The 21,509-nt window shown below is 41.3% G+C and overlaps 1 protein-coding gene across 1 annotated transcript; it reads right to left on the reverse strand.

Annotated features, from left to right (window-relative positions):
- Positions 1 to 9,145: 9,145 nt before the first annotated feature.
- six4a (SIX homeobox 4a) lies at positions 9,146 to 21,410 on the reverse strand. The gene is made up of 3 exons (XM_034159895.1): positions 20,642 to 21,410; positions 18,596 to 19,299; positions 9,146 to 13,177 (listed from the first exon to the last, which is right to left on the reverse strand). The coding sequence occupies exons 1-3, from the start codon at positions 21,373 to 21,375 to the stop codon at positions 12,567 to 12,569; spliced, it is 2,049 nt and encodes a 682-aa protein (XP_034015786.1). The 5' UTR covers positions 21,376 to 21,410; the 3' UTR covers positions 9,146 to 12,566.
- Positions 21,411 to 21,509: the final 99 nt, after the last annotated feature.

Genomic DNA, 21,509 nt, shown 5'->3' on the forward strand with positions numbered 1-21,509 from the left:
TATAGCCAGCTCTTATATTTTAGGGTTTAGATGGGCTCCTCGTTGGCTCCACTGCTTTCTGTGGGGTGAAACACTAAACCGATCCATTAGTAAATGAGTTCTCTGCCACACTGCTTCTTGGTGCTGGTTTGAGCCAATGGATCACATTTCTTTATCTCTACCACAGTCTGAAACTACAGAGTCCACGAAGAAGCAAAAATAGGTAGGAAACAATATTCAGCTTTGTGGGTGCTGGCATATGGAAACCAAGTAAAACCATAAAAAGTCTACAATATTTATAACCTGTTAAAAAATCCTGCGAGAAGAAAACGTTTTAGAGTATATTTAGAATATATATATATATATATATATATATATATATATATATATATATATATATATATCTATACGTGCTGAGGAAAATAAATTTTCATAAAGGAAGGTTAGAGATGAATGACTTAGGTGTGGCTGACCATTAGGATTTATTTACTTGAAACTGATTTCAAAAATGCAACCAAAACCAATTAATATTCTCCAGAGAAGTGTCTATATTTTTCATAATTATTATGAAATCCACTCTTAAATGTGATTTGAGGATTGTGATCATGTTCCATAATAACTCAACATTTACCATATTTGCCGTTTTTGTGCGTAATTATAATATTTAACTGCTTTTTTTATTATTTAGGTGGGGTATTTCTACACTGAAAAAACGTGTTTGAAATTAATTGATTTAAATCTGTGCATATAGTTGCAAATGATCAGAATGTCCTCAGTTTCCCTCTGTGTGAAGTTGAGACGCAGAAGATAATTATTTGGACACATTCTGATCATTTTTCATCTGTTAAATCAAGCATATTCAAACAACTTTTTTCATTGTATTCAAACGTCATAAAGGAATGTCTTAGAGGTGAGATGAGCATACTAGGTGGCTATTATTGTCCACATTTGTTCATTAAAATTTTTTTTTTTTATTGAGGTAATAGAGGAACTTATTGCGCAAATGCATGCTTGTTCCAGAGTGCGACTTCTGCTCCATGAAGCGCACATTTAGAGCACGAGAGTGCGACCAATGACCGCGTACCTGCTGCAACCAAATTAAAAATTAAAGCAGCGGAGCTCTTCTGAAATGAGTCATCCGTCTGCACAACAATAAGTCATGAGTCCCTCTCTGCGCGTATGGAGCAGGCCGCCGGTGCGGCGGCTTGAGCTGCACTTTGGCTGCGTCAAACCTCAGAGCTTCAGTAAATGAGCTGTCTGATGAGCAGCTCTCGGGTTTCTCTAATATCTCTACCACATTGCGCCGCGCCTCCTCCTTTAACCCGAGCAGCCCGGGGGGCGAGATTACTTCAAGATGTGGACTCTTTCTCTCCGCCTCCGCCGTGCGCGCACAGCGCTGCGTGCGCTCCTTTACCCGACAGCCAACGCATTATTTAGGTAGGCTACGGCGCGTTGGAGCGGGTCATTCTGTGCGTAAACTCCCCAAAGTGTCAAATAGAGTCGCCCTAAAAAAACAAAACCAAACATTATAATTAAATTACCTCTCCGAAGAGCCAGGGCTTCCAAAAAGTGTCTCGAGTTTAAGTGAATGTTTTGAAAAGCTCAGAAGTCAACATGTCCCCATCCTTCAATATAAACATTTCATCAGCAGAACTGAGGGTTTGTTGTGTTATTACACTCAATTTATGGATAAAACGCAACGTGTTTTTTTTCTTTCTTTTTCTAAATTATTGATCTTTACGCAGAGCGCTGGTGAGAAAAGCAGTGAAAAGTAACAGCGTGGAAGAGGAGAGAACGAGAGAAAGAACTCCAAACAACAGAAAGCACTTCATAAAAATGTCATCATAAAAAGTTTCCTATTTATTTTAAAGAACCGGAGAGCGAACGGACCAAAGGCTCTGTGATTTTAGACTGAAACAGATGGTTTTCGCTCTTTATCTGAATCCAAAGTGTTATTTCAGCTGTATGGACTGGAGCATGGCTGTTTAAATTAAGTGAAAAATGTCAGATATAGTCCAGACGTTTCACATGTGACATTCAGAAGAACCCTCATAAAAAAGAAAAGAAAAGAAAAAAGAAGAAATCAATAAAATACGAAACTGATGCGCCACGCACTTAATCCAAAAAATGAGCCTCTATTTAATTCTTTAATATATATATATATATATATATATATATATATATATATATATATATATATATATATATATATATATATATATAGTTTAGATATACATTATAAAAGCAGTGCAGCATACTGACAGATAATTAATATGGCTTTTGTTCTGTTCCAACGCGCTAAAACGTGGATTGAATTAAGATTTGAAGGTGAAAAGCAGTGAAAAAAACCCAATTTCTCTCAAAACAAAACACAACTGTTGACATGAGTGAGTTAAATGGAATCGGAGCTGTAATTATCAGCTTAACAGAGTTTCCTGTCATGTTGGAAAATTAGACCTTGTACAAGTGCACTGGGGTTAGGGACCCTCCCGTCAAAATCATTAGGCATTTCCTCAGAGGGCCACCTCCACAAATACGCAATTAGAGCTCCTGCTTTTTACAGTTATCCCCTCTGTAAACACCCCACACGCATTTGTTTTGGGAAATGTATTTTTTTTTTTTTTGCCACAGGGATGAAATAAAACAATACAAACAACTTTTTTTTCTTTTTTTTTGCTATACCATGTGTGACTGTTGGCAGAGAGGGGGCGCTATGGCGATGCGAGCGTGCAACTCTCAACAGATGCGCGGATGAGTTGTTGCCATGTGTTTCAGCAAATGACAAGTTTACAGACGCTTCAGGCCCCATTCTGCACATTTAAAATGTTGTCAACCTGTCAACTCTGCTCAAGTTGCACATGCCTTTGTGCATCCTGCAGCAGAGGTCAACAATGACATTCTTCATGAAATGTTCCTCATTTTGCATTTATGACAAATGTGTTAAATCCTCCACGACGTGACTATGTCTGTCTGCACAACATATCTAAAAAAAAAAAAGAAAAAAAAAAAGTGTGACTACATTTTTTAGGAGATGCTTCTTGCTTACAGGGATTAGTTTAACTTTTGAGGCCTCATAATCATTCCTTTATATTTTTTGTCTTTTTAAATGTATTTAATTTTGCAAATTAAAGGAAATTTATAGATTTTTTTCCTTGCCTTCCAGAATATTGTTTAGCCTGAATATTGTGTAGCCATCCTTTGTACTCAAAAAACACCCACTCTTCTTGCTCATCTTTTCCACCCACTGTGGAGTAAGTGATCCTCAAGGTTGAGCAGTTTTGTGGTCTATGTCAAGCATTTTTTTTTTCTGAAGGGTAGATCACACCAACACTGCAGCCAACTAACTTGCTTTTCCAAATAAACTGTAGCCACTTCTTCATTCAACCACTAGGGAGCGATATATACAGTTTGGCTTTACTTTAGTCTGCAAAGAAAATTCAAGCTCCCGATCTGTTGCAGTGAAATATACATTCAGATGCAGATGATGTGTTAGATGTTACGGAATTGTAGCAAATATGGCTTCAAGACTGGCAATCACTCTCTGAGTATAAAAAAAAAAAAAAAAAAAAAAAAAAAAAAAAAATCAGTTAAGTGGGAATGCCATGACCCTTAATTGGAGTAAGTGATAGAAGATGAGTGAGTGTGATTTAAGTGCACCATTTGTATCTCGTCTGTTGCCACGGGTCTGTCAGTGATGAGTGTGTGTGTACCGGTGTAGAAAGTGTGCAGGTTTGTTCAACATTAACTATAGAAGGAAATATTATAACAAGGAAGACAGGTGCATCAGGAATGAAAAATTTGGATAACGACATGTCTTGAACAACACATGGAATGAAGTGCATCATTTATGCAAAAATCACGGAAATCATCAAATGATCTTATATGAAAAAGATGTTGATTTTCAAAAACACATTGACATAGCCACTTCTACAGATTGTATACTCAAGAAGCAGGTCTGTAGATAAATTGTTTTTTTTTTCATGTGCAGAGTAGGCTCTGTGGTGTAGAAGTTGGACAACAAGTCTGCTTCAGGCTACCTGTGTCCTTGGACAAGACTCTTCTTCTGTATCTTCTCAGTCCACCAAGCTGTAAATGGGTACCCGTCTGGTTTGGGGGGATAACTTGCAATGGATGAGCATTCCATCCAGGAAGAGCTATGGACTCTCATGTGCTTCATGCTGTGGTTTCCTGGGATAAGCACCAGCCCACGAGGCCTCAGAACTGGTCAAGGACTTAATCACTCTCTCTTAATATGTAAGTATTTGCATTTTCTCAACAATAATTGCTGAAGTTGGGGAGTTACATACAGAGAATCCATGTAGTGTCACAGAGTGTTAATAAATAGTGTATGCACATCATTTTAATTTGTTTTTGTGCACTTACAATTAAAATTGAGTACATATAGCTTCAGGCTATTTTAACCAGATCCTAATAGTTAATTAATTCATGCATTTTTCAGATAAGAATACTGATGGTTCATTTGGTTTCAAACATTTGGATCCAGGAGTCTTTTTGGGAACCTCCACTTTTTGGGTGTATTTTCAGAGTGTTAGAGCCAAAAAACAAAAAAAGCTAAATTTATACAGAAAAGGTTAATGGTTCGTTGATAGCAACTTCTTCAGCTAAATGTTTTGGGAACTTCCACTAGTCCTAGGGTCCACTAGTCCTAGGGTCCACTAGTCCTAGTCCTAGCATTAAGGAGAGCATGTTGAAGTTCTTTTTACATTTATGGTAGGCTATAAAAGTGTGACAAAAAAAAAAAAATGTAATTATGGTGAATTACCATTATTTGTTGATTTTCAATTCAACAGATTTATAGACAACAGTACAATTAAATATGATTAGTGGTGTATGTCAACAGAATCACAAGTTTTAGTTTTGTAAATTGAACAAAACTGGATCTAGTTTGTTGTAATATACACCATCAAGTGGACCCTCCCCAAAATGTTTTAACGGTTTATCATTTTCACAGTTCCGTTTTCAGCTAGTGGATTAGCTGTAAGCTAACGTTTAGGTTAGCCGTTCAGCACCACTGACAACAAATATTCATGTTAGTTGCACGTTTTTGTACATTTTATCATCCAAGATGAAAAGGAGGAGCACACTGGTATGTTACTGTTTTATTTGACTTTATATTACTTGTCATTAAAGTACCATATTTTCCGGAGCACAAGTTGCACTGGAGTATAAATTGCGCCTCTTTTCTGAATCATCAACTTTTTAAAAATTTGCCTGTTATGTGCATTTTTGCACTGTACTTTTATTATTAGTATTTGTTCTTTTGTTACTTGAGTTTATTGTGTCAAGTACTTTGATTCCTGGGAAAGCAGTCTATAAATAGTATTATTATTATTATTATTATTATTATTATTATTATTATTATTATTATTAAGGACCACTTGATTTTTTTTTTTTTTTTTTGGTACATAAAGTCATACCAGTGAATAAGTTGCAGGACCTCCTAAACTATCTTAAAAAAATGCAACTTATAGTAATATTCAAGAAAGAGAAAGAGAAATGCAAGAAGACAGTGCTTCTCCATAGTTTCCTCACCATGCAGCAATGAGGCCATCTCCGGCCCCTGAGCCGCCATTTGATGATCCCTGCTGCCGAGTGACCAACTAGTGAATCATGCCGGCTGCATCTTCCCTTTCCCACAGTGTGTGATGGAGTGGCCATGTGCACATACCTCACACCCTGCCAAGTAATGACTCAATTATTACAAGAAAATCACAAAATATTGCAGACTTTGTGGCCGGTAGAGACCACAGAGCAGAGAAGATTCCGGAGAAGGAGCCGCTTAGCCAGTAGTGGTGGGTCTATACATGCAGACTGGTACCCGGTGACCTCTGCCCTCTCATTAGTGGGACGTGGAGCAGCGGAGTACCGTGCTCCCCAGGTCATGTTACATATGGCTTGCAGTCTGCTCCGCTGCATTAAATGTCAGCTTTGAAACCATCTGAAAGATCAGAGGTCACTGTTTTTAATAAGGGCAGAGTTCTGAGGGAGTTCCCTCCTTTTTTGGATTTGCGCCCAAAGTATGTTTTATGTTGGCTGTTTGAAATTGTGGATAAAATTTTTATTTTCGCATGTGCATGTTCTGATTTTCACGTATAAATAAAACACCTATACAAACATCAGAGCAACAAGTAGCAGAATGAGAAATGTTAATATTAAAAAACACACGCACACACACTCTCCTTTCCTGTTTAATTTATAGCCTGCAATTCAAAGGTGGAATTTGGAGTTTTCTGCTGCCCCCCGCCCCCCCTCCCCCGTGAGACCCACAGACCGTGAGCTCCTGCTGCAAATGCGATATTGTTCTGGGCTCCAACAAAGCTGTTTTCACCCTCTTCAATATTACAGGAGGCGTCACCTGATACCTAACAATCAGCTAATCCACTGCCCATGGCGACGAGGTCACCTGTGCACAGGTAACTTTATCCCGCTCAGCCAGGCCTCGCCCTCCCTTTCCAGTTAGTCTCTCTTGTTTTCTCTTTGCGCCTCAGCAGTGAGCACAGACAAACACCCTCTGTTATTTTGAGGTCATCAGTTGGCTCATATAGCTGGGATTCACTCAAAGTACATCCAGCGCAGATATTACTGTGTGTAAAATAAAATCCCCCGCTGGTTTTTCTTCTGTCTTGTCTCGGCGGTTTGGTCAGGTGCCTGCAGAGCAAACAAGGAGCAAATTCATGAATTCTGGGAGAATCCCCTGAAGCCATGAGAGCACATCAGCGTCTGAGCATCTGTCTGTGAGTGGCAGCACCTCAAATTCATTCTTCCACATGCTGGAAAGTAAAATGGGGGGGGGGGAGGGGGGGTCTGTGTGATTAGTCTAGGGCTGCAGTTAGGGAGCTGCAGACCCCCCACCAAAAAGGAGCTTTACCTCTGGAAATCTCATTGCTGTGTGTTTGAATTGCTGGGGCTGCGATGAGAAAAAGAGGGCTAATGAACTCCAGGTTGCCAAGCATGTGCAAACGATCACCGCAGGTTTGCAGGGAGCATCGCTAGGCTTGCTGGATTACTGTGTACGGACCGAGGGTTTCTCCATCGACACTGCTGGGTTGTGAAGGCATGTGCTTTTTGTGAGATATAAACATGCGCTCCTCACAGACATGTTGTGCCCCTAAAAGTACAGAAATTGTTCTGTAACTAGATGGGCACCCAGAGTTCAGAGCTTTGCCCACACCAGTCATCTGCTCTACTATGATGCACTTTTCTCACCCTATTAGTTCATTGCTGCCTCTTCCCATTAAAAAAGAATGTTGTTCCACTAATTATGAACCTTTATCTGCATCCGTATCACATGAAAATTCAGCAAGGTATATCTTATATATTATATTTCAATTCTGAGGTGGAACTATGCAAGTATACTAAGGTATATCTAAATATCTAAAAAGGAAGAGTAAAATAGAAGAGTAGAAAAGAGTAGAGTAGAGCCACTTAGGTGCCTGGTCTTGAGAACCGGGGATGGTAGGTTGAAAAGCTTTTTTATCCCATGGGAACTGTCCCTACCCACCCAAGAGGCTCAAGAAAAAAAGGATATATAATAATAAATAATAAGACATAAGAAAGATAAGACATCATATATATAACTATATTTAAATATTAATGGTAATAAAGAACATATACAATAAATATGGTACTATATAATATACAGGAGTAGGTATTAAAACCTAAATATTAATACGGGAGAAGATTTGGTCATGGTCATGGTATTTTATTATAGAAACAGAAGCTATGATGTAATGTTATCTATCTAAAGTAACTCTGCTAGCATACTATAGGAAAATAAAAAGCATAATCTATATGCTATCAAATGGAAACCTAAGAACGAAGGTACTATATGTTGATATTTTTAAAAAGAAAACATAAACTGATGACTCATTAAAAATCATGTTTTTTTCATGATGATCTCTGTAATATTTCTTGAGGAATTTATGGGGGAGATCCTGGATCCATCTTTTAATCTAGATCTGCTCCAAAAATTTATTGGTGGCCCTTGCACTGCCCTTTTATTAAGTTTTAATTAAAATTAACCTGGTAGATTTGTGTAATCCACCTGACAAACAAAAGCAAAGTCACTTTTTTTCTCTCTTAGCCTTCAGTTGTAAACAAGAGCAATCCAAGAGTTCTGATGGAGGAGGAAGTTAGGAAGCCATTGGTCGCATTCATGCTCTAAATGTGCGCATCATGGAGCAGAAGCTTGCACTCTAGAACGAGCATGCAGTTGCTCAATAAGTTCCTCTATTACCTCAATTAAAAACATATTTTAATGAACAAATATGGACAAAAATAACCTCCTAACCTAACCTCCAAGTGTTGAGAAGGACTCAAAATAACAGATATGTGATTCACATCATGACCCAGATTTTACCTGGATCCGGATTCCACAACACAATGCAATACTGCATACTGATCCAGAATGGTCCAACTGATCAAGATGTTACAATCTGATATTTAATTCACAAGACAAAACAAAATAGTATCTTCCTGATCTTGGTTTTACATCATGATGCCATATCCATGAAGCAGTTTTGACATCATCCTTAAAAGTCTACAAAGCCAAACCCTGATCTAGAAGCCGGCTCCAGATCCATATCACCTCCAGAATTTAATGGAGTCTTTCCATGCCTAACACCGATCTGTGGTGAGAAATTGGTGATAATCTGTTTAAGTAGTTTTGACGTAATCCTCAAAATCCGACAAAGTGAAGGAAACAAATTGAAATCCTGATCCAGAATCCGGATCTGGATCACCTTCAAAATTCAGTGGAGTCTTTTGTGGCCTAATATCTATCTGTGGTGCAAATTTGGTGAGAATCCCTGAAGTAGTTTTGACATAATCCTTCAAAGTTTATATAAACTGAAATGTTAATTCAGAATCTGGATCCAGATCACCTCCAAAATTTAATGGAGTCTTCCATGGCCTAATATCTATCTGTGGTGAAATTATCGTCAAAATCTGTGCAGTAGTCTGTGCAGTAGTTTTGACATAATCCGGTTAAGAGACAGACAAATAAATAAACACTGATGATTTTGTTATGTCCTTGGTGGATGTAATTATGGTTCAACATTCTCTGATTGTTTGGTTTAGAGGTGGACAAACGCATTCTCTCAGTGCCGCTTTCTTCATAATATCCAATCAAATACTCAATAAAATATAAACTTATAAATATAAACTTTTATTGCAGTATGGAGATTTAGAAAAATACATTCACGTAATTTCAGATAACAAACATATTCAGACTAAGATTTTTTTTTAAATGACCATCTCGTCCTACTATTTGTCTGTTTGTAATCATTTAAATGTCCTTTCAAATTAATGGGATTATCTCATGAATCCTGACAAAAGGGACAAAAAAAGAAAAAAAAAAAAAATCCACTAGTATGAACATGAGTGATTCACACGGCTGTGAGGTTAAAACGGGCTCTTCCGGTCACATCTGACAGTGAGAAATGAACAAGAAGCACCGGACATGCTTGACGAATGAGCTCCAGATTTTTTGCGCGTCAACACGAGCGCTATGAGTGAGCTTGCTTGAGCTTGCTCCATAAAGAAAAGGCACAAGGGTCCAAAATGTGATGCCATGCAAAGAATAATCTTCACAATCCCTCTTCTGCCCTAAAGGAGTTAAAAAATACACACTGTCTGATCTTCTACATGTCAGAAGCAGACACACTGGAGATATTTTCTTCTGGATTTATACAAAAATATTCATGACACATCAAAGTGGAGCACCAAACCATCGGTGCATCTATGCTATGAGCTGCAGCAGCTTCTCAAGTCAGACTGTGACCTTTGGATCATTTGATTTCATTGGCTGAAATTTGAGGCTTGAAATTTGCTTGCATCATTGCTGAAACACTGTGCATTTGTTGGTCAGGTAAAGTCTGAGAGCCTGCACTGGTGCAGTGTATTACTGTATCGATCACACCACAGAATTTTCCTAGATGGCAACTAACCAGGGAGAAAACCAATCCATCCCCAACTCTTAAAGGTAGCCATCAATCTGCCACAGCCAGGTTCAACGTGTATATCCCCTTGGCCTACACCATCTCCTTGAATCCTCAATAGGCACTTGTGTGGTGGATCATGGCCAGAGAAACACACCACATGGCTAAAATGTTGTAGCTGAGTAAATCCCTAAGTAACCACTCATTTGACCCAAAGTCATTTCAGCGGTATTGAAAGATCCTCCGAAAAGACCTAATACCAAAAACTTGAACCTTCATTATCCTGTCAAGGTACCAGCATTGCCAAACACTTTTGTCCAGCAACCTCATGACTCCATAAGATCTTGCTCGGTGTCTCTCTATCTCAGAAGTCGAAGAACCAGAGGCATGAATGTCACTGTAGATATGTGAATCCCGCACGACGTTCCACACTTTTACTTCTAACAGACAGACTACGTCTAAATTCAGGGGCCACATTATTCTATGGCTGCATTCTACGCAGAAGTGGCCTTCCGAGACTGCTGATGCCAATCAACCATTCTAAAATGAGACTTGTTTAATCCACAAAACATTTTGCAGTTGCGTCATTAGCTTATCTCACTTTACCCCCGTTGCCTAGGAACCTTGACAGCTGCGTGCGTGAAGCTAATATAGTGGGTGTAACGCATAGTTCAGTAATCCTTTATCAGTACTTATTCATACTTTACTTATAAACATTACTTATTTATAATGGTCCATATGGAGCCCAAAAATCACTGTATGGTTTTTGTTGTTGTTGTTGTTGTTGTGTTTGCCAACCATTTTGTCTTTTGTGGGGAGAGGGGGGTAGCTTGCAATGACACATGGGGTTGTTTGGGCTGTGAAGGATACAACTGTGGTATCCTTCATTTTCAGGGGAAAAGAAGGCTGCCTTTGCAGGCCACATTCCAAGGAGCCTTTGAAATGAGACAGGCTCGTCATGCCACTATGACACATGTGGTTGACAAATGTAGACTTGAAGGATACAGCCCTTGAAATGAGACACAGACACTTAAGGCACCTTGACACTTGCACAAATTTGACCCCCGCACTGGCACACAATCTTGTGTGCCGATGAGCAACCTTGTTGTAAACTGTGCGTGAATTGTGCGCGGCTGCGTGCCAGTGCGCAAAGAAAATTTTGAAATGTTCACAATTTCTGACATGCAATAATTTCGTTCCACTTGCGTGAGCTAGTTGTGCACACTGCGCAACCTATTCGAAAACACTGCATGTCAATGTGTGTCATTTCACGCAGGGCATCTGAACCTGAAATTAGATTATGATGAGATGTAACGTCTATTCATAAACATAACTTTACTGATACATTATCTAACTCATAAGAAGGAATGAAAATGCAACTTTTTTACCAATCTATTACAATATATTTTACAAATAATTGTCTTTGAAACAAGATTCCAAATATGTTCTGCACCACATAAGCACAAGGCAACCTGTAGCTGTAGATAATTTCTCTGTGATTCTGGGAGTGATGAGAGAATATTTTCATCAGCCAAGTTCTGAGAGCAAATGCATCATCGGCTACGAAATTATTATTTTATATTGTGTGGCGTCAAGTGGGGAAAAGCGGGAGGCATTGGTACAAGAAATTGCACAGACGTGCAGGGATCAAATTCATGCAACTGTCAGGTGCCTTTACACTTCTGATGACCGAGTCCAGAGAGTCATTGAAAACTTTGATCCTAACGTTGATTCCAGGTTGTTGCAAACCCAGACACTTCAATTCCTTAATCAACTTGCTCAAGTGCTGCAATCACGGGAGCTAATGATTCTGGAAAGATCATAGCATTGTGCGCAAAGTCAAGGAAAAGAAACCTTTCTTTGCCTCATTTGATGAGTTTTATCAAACCGTTCAATCCACTGGAAACATGCCCATTGTGGGGTCATGGTAGTGCAAAGGCCAAAAAAAAGAGCCATACCAAGTAGCATAAGGCACATTCGTCTTAACTCTAATCTTGGTAATAACATGCGGAATCGCTGCTGTTTCATTTGCTACAACTGAATATCAAAGACTAAACGGTTTGCAGGGAGTTGAGAAGCACTGAGAATACTTAAGGTGCTTACTGAGTTGCACGTTTTCCTAAACCACCAGTTTTTGTTCACGGCCTGCTATCAGTACATGTGCTGCTTAACCAGTCATTTTCACTCAGGCGTTTCCCTCTTCTTCCCCCTACCAAATGACCTTTGTGATTTCACCCAGATGACGCTTTTAGTTTGCACAATCACATGACTTGAGGCTTTTCCAGCACCTGCTTCCACAGATCAAATCCACTCAACAGGAAGTAGCAGGTGCTGTCTATGAAAATGCACATTTAGACGATGCACACAGCGGCTTCTTCTGTTCGCGAGTAACGCTCATAAATTGTGAGGAGAGATTTGTGTCCGTTTAAATAAGCTTTCACAATAATGCCCACTCACAGGGCTAGAGTGCATTTTAAAAGTCGAAATGAACACACAATATCTGCAAATAATTTAACATTTAAAAGAGATAAGTGGTTAAAAAAAAAAAAAACTAAACACACCCACACACAAAAAGTAAAAAGATTCACTGCTTGGGCAGATGTGAGCGCTTTTGCAAAGACTTTGAGGTTAAAGGTCAGCCATGTCCTCATCCATCTGCACTGTCTGTAGTTTGGCCAGCTCCTTCCCCTCCACGCCTTCCATCTCCCTGCACATCGCCCGCACCATGTCAGTGACCCCGCCCGGGCCCGAGGTGTCCACCTTGTTATCTGCTAGGTTCATGTACTCGCTGCTCACGCCAGCACCCATCAGGTGCGAGGATGCGGCGCCCTGGACCTCGTGGCCTCCGAGGTAATCTGTGTGCTGGAGGTGATGCCTGCTCGGGTCCGTTTGGGCCATCAGGGGCGTACTGACGGTGAGGGTGGAGTAGACCTCCGGCTCAGGGCTGGAGGAGCTGACAGCTACCACCTCACTGGTCGAGGTGGGGCCTTGGCTGCAGGGAACCTCCTCTGAGTTTGGGGCAGAGAAGCTGAGCTGCCCGTTGGGGTCCAGGTGGAGGCCGTGGTGGTATGGGGAGTACATGCTTCCCTCCAGCGGCTCCTTCTTCACAGCAGGCTGCCCGGCGCCACCCATGGTGTAGAGCACGGTGCTGTGCAACGACGTCATGGTCACCTTGTCCTGCTGCTGGAACGAGCTGTCGTTGGACGAAGTCACTGCTGTGTTGCTGAGAGGCATGGTACCTGGTGTAGAACAACCAGAGATCAATGCTCCAACCAAAACAGATCCCTATCAATCAATCATCTCTTCTGTCAAATGTTTCATTTCTAGCCTGCCTTGGCCTCAGATACACTACTGCACATATTGTGCTGCTTAACCCTGAGGAGCCCCAGAGGCTGCAGGACTAATGCAAAAGTCTGCAAGCAGCCAACAGCAAGCTGTGATTTTCTGTTTTCCTTGCTATTCATCACGGTGTAGATTCTCTGCTTTTTGTCAGAGTAAGTGGCGTAATGACTTATTCCCTGTTAGTGCGTTTCATGGCCTCTGATTATCTGAAGCATATTTCCCTCCTCCCTCGTCTGGAGATCAAAACTGCAGTAATGATGAGTGATGGTGACTTCAGAACTTGTTTTATTCTTCTCTGGGGTTTTCGGCCGACCACCTCCTGCACGTGTGTGGCCCTTCACCTTTTCTTCTGCTCTGTGTTACGTGTTGTATTGGCCATTTGGGCTCAGGCCCAAAAACAGGACATGGGCCAAGAATAGAGTAGCTCAGATGTAGTGGATGGGTGTAGTAGAAGTCTGCTGACAAACCGCCGATGACAGGCAGCACTCGAATGTTTAAAAAGGACACCAGACATATAGAGCTGGTATGTAATATTCATAGTGTGATAGGCTACAATACTTTTTCCTGAATTTTAATACTTTTAATTAATTTGGTTCAACTTAATTAACCTTGTAGATGGCAAAGCAAATGCTGTGTATTCATCTACTTAAATAAATGCTTTAAAAAACATATGTGCAGTCTGGCTATAAACATCTCACAGCATTTACTCAGCACTGGCTGAGTTGGAATTACTTAAAACATGTTGAGTCAGTGTATTCTTTTTTAGAGTGTTCTGTTTAATTTTATATATTGATTTACTTCTTGATCATCATCTAAGCTTGGCATGCTAAACCTTTTGAGAACCTCCCTGTTTACGCTTCCTATACAGGCCCTGAGGTCCGATGGTGCTGGTGTCCCAGACTGAACGGTCCCCCCCTAAAAATTGGTCCGCATTGCTTCACTGCGCATGCGTCATTAGCCGCGGTTCATGGATTATCACCTCATTTCTACTTCAAACTGCACTCCAGTCATCATCTATCTCAGCGACAGATATCTGAAGCTTTTGTACAACAATCATTTCCACATAAATTCAGCATTATTTCATCATAAAAGACAGATGAAGCGATCAGACCACCGCGGCTAAATGAGCTGCTAGCTGATGCATTCACTGCGCATCAGTCATTTCAAAGCATCACAGAATTTCTGCTTAAAACTGACTTCAGAATTATTTAAGAGGTTTTACTTTATCATCTGATGGTTAATAATCCCATTAATCCATCTGATTGCTCTGGGTGAAGAGACTCCATCTCAGACATGCTGCTGTGATCCGAAATGACGCATGCGCAGTGAAGCAAGGCGGACTGATTTTTTAGTGCGTTCGGTCTGCGACCCCGGAACTTATCTTTGGATTCTGGAGTGTGAAACAGATGAGTCTACAACTCCCTCTGGTGGGATGCAAGTCCAATGTAGATTACTTCCCATCACTACTACTAGTACTTGGCCACTACTTCCTGTTACTGAAGAAGGTCACTTCACTAGCTAAGGGCAGGTACCCATTTGCAAGTGAATGGACACAGACAGGTAGCATAAGCAGGACTCAAACCCAGAGCTACATATTGGCATCTCAGATAGCTACCCACAGAGCTACCTGCTCTGCGTGTTTATACACTCAACAAAAATAGAATTGTGGGCAGTCTAAGGCACACCTGTGCACTAATCATGGTGTCTAATCAGCATCTTGATATGGCACACCTGTGAGGTGGGATGGATTATCTCAGCAAAGGAGAAGTGCTCACTATCACAGATTTAGACTGGTTTGTGAACAATATTTGAGGGAAATGGTGACACTGTGTATGTGGAAAAAGTTTTAGATCTTTGAGTTCATCTCATACAAAATGAGAGCAAAACCAAAAGTGTTGCGTTTATATTTTTGTTGAGTGTATATTAAAATTTCAGGTCTGTAGGTCTGCCACAGCGAAATTCATATATTACAAATAAAACAACTACAAAATCATGTCCAGATTGATTTTTTGAGTTTTGTGTAAGGGTGGCGGTGGCCAAGTGGTCAGTGCACTTGGTATCAGTGCGGAAGGTTCCTGGTTCAAACCCCACCCCTGCTATATTTCTCCATGTAATATGGAGTTGCAGCAGGAAGGGCATTCATTGTAAAACGTGCCGCAGATCCACCTTGTATCTGCTGTTGCAAACCGGAGTGAACAAACAAACAAACAAAAAAATCAAATCAAATCAAATGTACATACTGTAAGTATTCACAGCTTTTGCTATGAAGCTCAAAATTGAGCTCAGGTCATCCTCTTTCCACTGACCATCCAGAGACGTTTCAACAGCTTAATTGGAGTCCGTACATGATCTGGAAAGACACACACCTGTCTACATATAAGGTCCCACAGTTGACAGTGCATGTCAAAGCACAAACCAAGCATGAAGTCAAAGAAATTATCTGTAGACCTCTGAGACAGGATTGTCTTGAGGCACAAATCTGGGGAAGTGTACAGAAACATTTCTGCTGCTTTGAAGGTCCCAGTGGCCTCCATCATCAGTAAATGGAAGAAGTTTGGATCCACCAGGACTCTTCCAAGAGCTGGCCGCCCGTCTAAATTGAGCGATTGGGGGAGAAATGCCTTAGTCAGGGAGGTGACCAAGAACTTGATGGTCACTCTGTCAGAGCACCAGCATTTCTTTGTGAAGAGAGGAGAACCTTCCAGAAGGAGAACCATCTCAGCGGCAGCAACTGTGAGACTAGTCAGGACTGAGGAAAAGATGAATGCAGCAATGTACAGAGACATCCTGGATGAAAACCTGCTCCAGAGTGCTCTTGCTCTCAGACTGGGTTGACAGTTCATCTTTCAGGACAATGACCTGAAGCATAGAGCCAATATATCAAAGGAGTGGCTTCAGGACAACTCTGTGAATGTCCTTGAGTGGCCCAGCCAGAGCCCAGACCTGAATCCGATATGACATCTCTGGAGAGATCTGAAAATGGCTGTGCACCGACGCTCCCCATCCAGCTGATGGAGCTTGAGAGGTGCTGCAAAGAGGAATGGACATAACTGCCCAATGATAGGTGCACCAAGCTTGTGGCATCATATTCAAGAAGACTTCAGGCTGCAATTGCTGCTAAAGATGCATCAACAAAGTACTGCGCAAGGGGTGTGAATACTTATGTAAACGTGATTTCTTAGTTCTTAATAAATTTGCAAAAATTAAAAAAAAAACATTTGTCACGTTGTCATTATAGAGTACTGTGAGTAAAACCTTGAGGGAAAATAATGAATTTCCTCCATTTTGGAATAAGCCTGTAACATAACAAAATGTGGAAAAAGTGAAGCACTGTGAATACCTTCTGGATGCACTGTAGATTATTACTATTGTTATACTGTAATATAACTTGTTTGTATGTCTTTTCGTTGTTTTGCAGGCTGCACACTTTGCAGAACAGAGTTCAGTGGGATCAGTAGTTGGGCTACCAATATATAGACCTCTTTTCAATTCATGGTCACACTATATGCTTGTGTCCTTGGACAAGACACTTCATCTGCACTGTCCCAGTCCACTTTGCTGCAAATAAGTAATGGCCTTATCTGGGGAAGTCACCTGTGTTGGACTGGCGATCCATCCATGGGCAGTCATAGACTTTCATTTGCTTCATAGTACATAATCCGGGGATAAACATCAGGGCCTGTACTGAACTGCTGGGTGAATGGCTCTAGTTTGGGTTTGGGAGACTTCTGTAATATTCAGAATTTCCAATTGACCTTTGAGAATACCCATTAAATACGTCATGTTACACAAATTCAGTTTATTGACATGTTACAGTTAAATACAATTTGAATTTCACATGAAATATTCTCAAAGGTGTACTTGAGTCATGACCACTGAGTCGGTTTGTGTGACTGACAAAGGGTGACTCTCTCAATATATATATATATGGGGGGGGCATGGAAAGCAGCATCTCCTTTCCATTTAAAGCTAAAGGTACCGAATAGTCACCTCATGAAAGTAATACGTTTTGAGAATGCATTATGTTATGTATTTATTTAGGTTTTTACAAAATAGAATATCTGTTTTAAAGCACCCTGCTTGCTGAAAATGTGCTAATGTTACTTGTGTGGTTCCTACCATATATGAAAAAAGTCCTACCTTTCATTGAGCACAAGATTTATGATTATTTTCAACTCAAGACAAATCTGTGGAAAAGATTTCTGCAAACACTCCTTGCTGCTACAGAAGACAACATGCCTTTCATTGTGGGTATTCTCTCTTGTAATACAATAAAGATAAAAGGCAAATTTTTATCAAAAATCTTTTTTTTTTTTGCTTATTTTTTTGCTGAACAAAATTCATAATTTTGTCATTTTTCCTTTTGTTTTGTTGACTCTTTCCTCATATACACATTTTCAACTAAATGGCTGATTTTTATGTTGTTTTTAATTTTTATTTATTTTTTTTTTTTTTATCATTTTACACTTCCTGTAAAAAACGTGGCCCAAATTCTTACTCATCAAACTTGAGAAGTAGTTCTAGAACATTTTTGTCCCCTTTAGGAAAGGTGGACAAAAAATAGGCAAGGACTACAATTTGTCTTTTCTAAACATTAACAGAATACAAATGATGGATCATATTGTGTGAAGCATAATGACTTACAGCAAATTTGCCTGTCGGTAATGTGCACCGATGCCTGAACTGAACCCTTTAATGGACTCACATTTTTCAGTAGACTGTAACAGATGTCAGTAGGCTCTACCAAACTGTTGATCTGAACATTAAAGGGTTAAAACGGGAAAATTACTCAAATCAAGTTGTTTCATTATTGATAAGAAGAAGGAAGTCGTGCATAGGCCCCGAGACCTGTTGTTTGTCTCCGGATTCTGCAGCGTCAGGCAGATGATAGTCTACTCTACAACTCCCCACCCACCCCCCGATGGGACACCAGTTACTTCCCCAGCCAAGGCTGGCACCAATTTACAACTGGGTGGCCTGAGAATGATGCATTTTCTCCAAGGATACAGACAGGTAGCATGAGCGGGTTCAACCTGAGGTCCATATGTTGGCAGACTAGTTCCTTATGTTCCACATTACTGATAAACCATGTGGCAAAAAATACAAAAGTGTCACAGTGTTTTGCTGTTGTCATCCATTTCAGTATAATTAAATGCAGCTACTTAGCAAATATGGCAGCAAAAATACAAGGACTAAATACAATACCAGTCAAACGCTTGGACACACTTTTGGGAAAGTGTGTCCAAACGTCTGGCTGCCAAGTTGCTGCCATATTTTCTTTTGGGAAAGTGTGTCCACCATTTTGCTATCCCCACCTTGTGTGATTGCTGAAGATGAGGAGACAGAAGAGAGTTGCAGAGGTGGAAGACTGACATTGCTGTTGAGCAATGAGCTCGCATCGTTGTCAGAGATACCACTCGGTACTTGGACAAGGCTATAGCCACCCAGCTGCAGCGCACCTGATGAGGAGCTTAGCGTCAGCACAGAGGAGCCCCCGTTCTGGGCAGTCATTGTGGGAACCCCCTCTAGTTTCACCTCTGTCCCGTTCACACACCCAGAGTAGGTGGCATACTGCAAGGTTGAGTCCTCAGAAGAGCCGCCCAGGCTTTTCTCCTGTCCCGACTGCATCTGCATGTCCACTCCTGTGGAACTCCCCAGTAGGACCCCTCCAGATGGCCTCAAAGGGTTGAAGGCCAAAGGTTGGATGCCCAAATTCAACCCATTGAAGAGGATGTTACCGGGTGTGTGAAGGTAAGACGAACTACCGTTGTGGAACACAGTAGATGAGGTGTTACCGCTCACGAGGTTTCCATTGTAGAGGCCCCCACTGCTGGATCCAGGGGGGATCTTTATGTCCCCAATCTGCTGGATGACCACCCCACTATCCAGAGGCCCTGCTTGAATGGGCAATGTCCCGTGGCTGATCACGCCATCAGAGGAGTTGGAGAGGGGTCGAGGGGACAGTTCCTCTTGACCTTTGCTGGACTCATCCTCTGTGCTGTGGTTCCCATCAGATTCACTGTTATATAGCACACAAAACAGGGAAACTTGGTCAGTGACTGCCACTTTGCAGGTGGAAAAAGGATTAAAAATTGTGTTTTTACACAGATGCATGTGGAAAATAACTCAGAATATTGCATATTCCTACAATTTGTTCCTTTATGTTCTTGTTGACCACATTTTGCATAAACAGCGTGTACTGTCACATTTGTTACCGCATTATGGCTTTGAAGAGGAGGCCGCTTTAACTCATGACAACTACCAAACAGGTTCCAACAACCGTGCAACCATTTGGCACAATAAATTCTGATGTGACAACATACCAGCAGTGGTGGCGTGACAAAACAAATGGCTTCCAATGATTTCAGAGCATTTTGCTGTTTCTATTGCTCTTCTGCTTTTTGGGGGTATAAATTAAATTTTTTTCTGCAGTTTGCAAGGAACAAAAAAAAAAAAAAAAAAAAATACTACAAATGATACGGGCTAAGCTGTTAGAACTTGCCACCCTTGTTTTATTTTAAGGAGTGATTCAAACAGCTGCATCCCTTCCCTCCCCTCCTCCCCCTTTGCACACACACATCAACACAGGCTCACTCCCACCCCCACTTCCAGGAAAACACACCTTTTTTTCTAAAGAAAATAATAATAATAATAATAATTTATCCTTAGCCTAATAAAATATTGTTTTTAGCATCCAGTCTTTTATGCTTTCAGTGAGAGAGAGAGAGAGAGTGAGAGCGGGGTCACCTCCGCCAGGTGCGCGTCAGCTTTGTTCCAGAAACATGAAAGAAGAACACATTGTGTCTGTATGGGTGGAGGATTATGAAATGAAACGCTGGAGATGACGGAGGCTCTGAGATTCTATTATTATGAAAGAGGAGGGGCAAAAAAATGTGACAACGAAAACCATTTATGCGCAAGGTTTGGGGCGCACGCACAAAGATAAATGGAAACAACATTCCAAGTCGGATCGTTTCGTCGAGCTGACACTCGAATGGGCAGGTTATTTGGTGTCTTATGGTTTCCATGCCCCTGAAGCACCAACACACTTGAACCCGGGCCCGCTTCATATTTCAAAACATTAAAAGCGTGCTGTGCCATCCCTTTTACGCGCATTTTTTTATGGTTTTGTTTCTAAATTATCCTAATTTTCGTTGATAAAATTTCTAAATAACTAGACGCGACGTTATCCCACATCATGTGTCAGTGTGAACAGTACAAAGCAGGAAAACACAATACGTTTGTAAACGCTTTAAAACTGATCTGGATCTATGTTAATGCGCATTTTACGCACGGCACAAAGACGTGTTTGGTGATAAGGTGTGTCATAGAAATAGCCTAAGGCTATTTTTTTCCCTCACCTTTTTGATTGTGCCTCTGACGGATTTCTGTCCCTCTGTCTCCTGTTTTTGAACCAGTTGCTGACCTGAGTCAAAGACAGTCCTGTGATCTTGGCGAGGTTTCTTTTCTCGGCAGGAGAGGGGTATCGGTTCTGGTTATACAGATCCTTCAGCGCGTTTCGGGACCTCTCTTTGAAACAGTACACCGTCTCCTCGCCGTCCCAGATAGTCCTTGGGAGCGGGTACTTTCTCCGGATTCGGTACTTGTCCACTGCGCCCAAGGGTCTCCCTCGCGCCTTCTCCGCCTCTGTGTACCGGGCCTTGTACCAGAGGTCCTGCAGAAAAGTATGGTTGGACGCACTGAAACTGTGGTTCTCCAAAATACTGTACAACTCCTGGTACCGAGCCTGGTGGAAAGCGACGAGCGCTTGCGCTTTTAGGATGCTCTCGTTGCCGCGCAGCAGGTCGCTCTGTGGCAGGGACCACAGGAACCTGGCCAGCCGTTCCACATTACCTCCTTGCTGCAAAGCCTCGCAGACGCACGCCACTTGCTCCGGGGAGAAAGCCAGAGAGGAAGCGGCGCTCACCAGCAGCTCCGTGCGCACTGCGTCGTTGTTGGGAGTTGTGCGCTCCATGGACAACTCCGCCGCGTCCCGCGCCACAAGCTTGATGCACTCCCGCTTATCCGCCTCCTTTACATTTTCCCTCTTGATGTCATTTGCTGTTGTGTCTTCACCGGCAGCAGAAGAAGACATTTTTTTTTCAAGCCGTCCCTGGTAAAGTCACTCCTCCCAGCTCGATCAGGTTACCTCCTCGCCATGCGAGTGCGATCGGATATCTCACAGCAGCTGTAAGCAGATATCTCTCTCCCCTTTTCCTTCCAACGTGA

The sequence above is a fragment of the Thalassophryne amazonica genome, chromosome 19 (assembly GCF_902500255.1).
Source record: "Thalassophryne amazonica chromosome 19, fThaAma1.1, whole genome shotgun sequence".
NCBI lineage: Eukaryota > Metazoa > Chordata > Actinopteri > Batrachoidiformes > Batrachoididae > Thalassophryne > Thalassophryne amazonica.

Coding starts and splice junctions, on each gene's coding strand:
- six4a (XM_034159895.1), bottom strand. CDS start 21,375: ATGTCTTCTTCTGCTGCCGGTGAAGACACAACAGCAAATGACATCAAG. Junction 19,300..20,641: donor TCAGAGGCACAATCAAAAAG/GTGAGGGAAAAA, acceptor GCTATATAACAG/TGAATCTGATGGGAACCACA. Junction 13,178..18,595: donor ATCTTCAGCAATCACACAAG/GTGGGGATAGCA, acceptor GTTCTACACCAG/GTACCATGCCTCTCAGCAAC.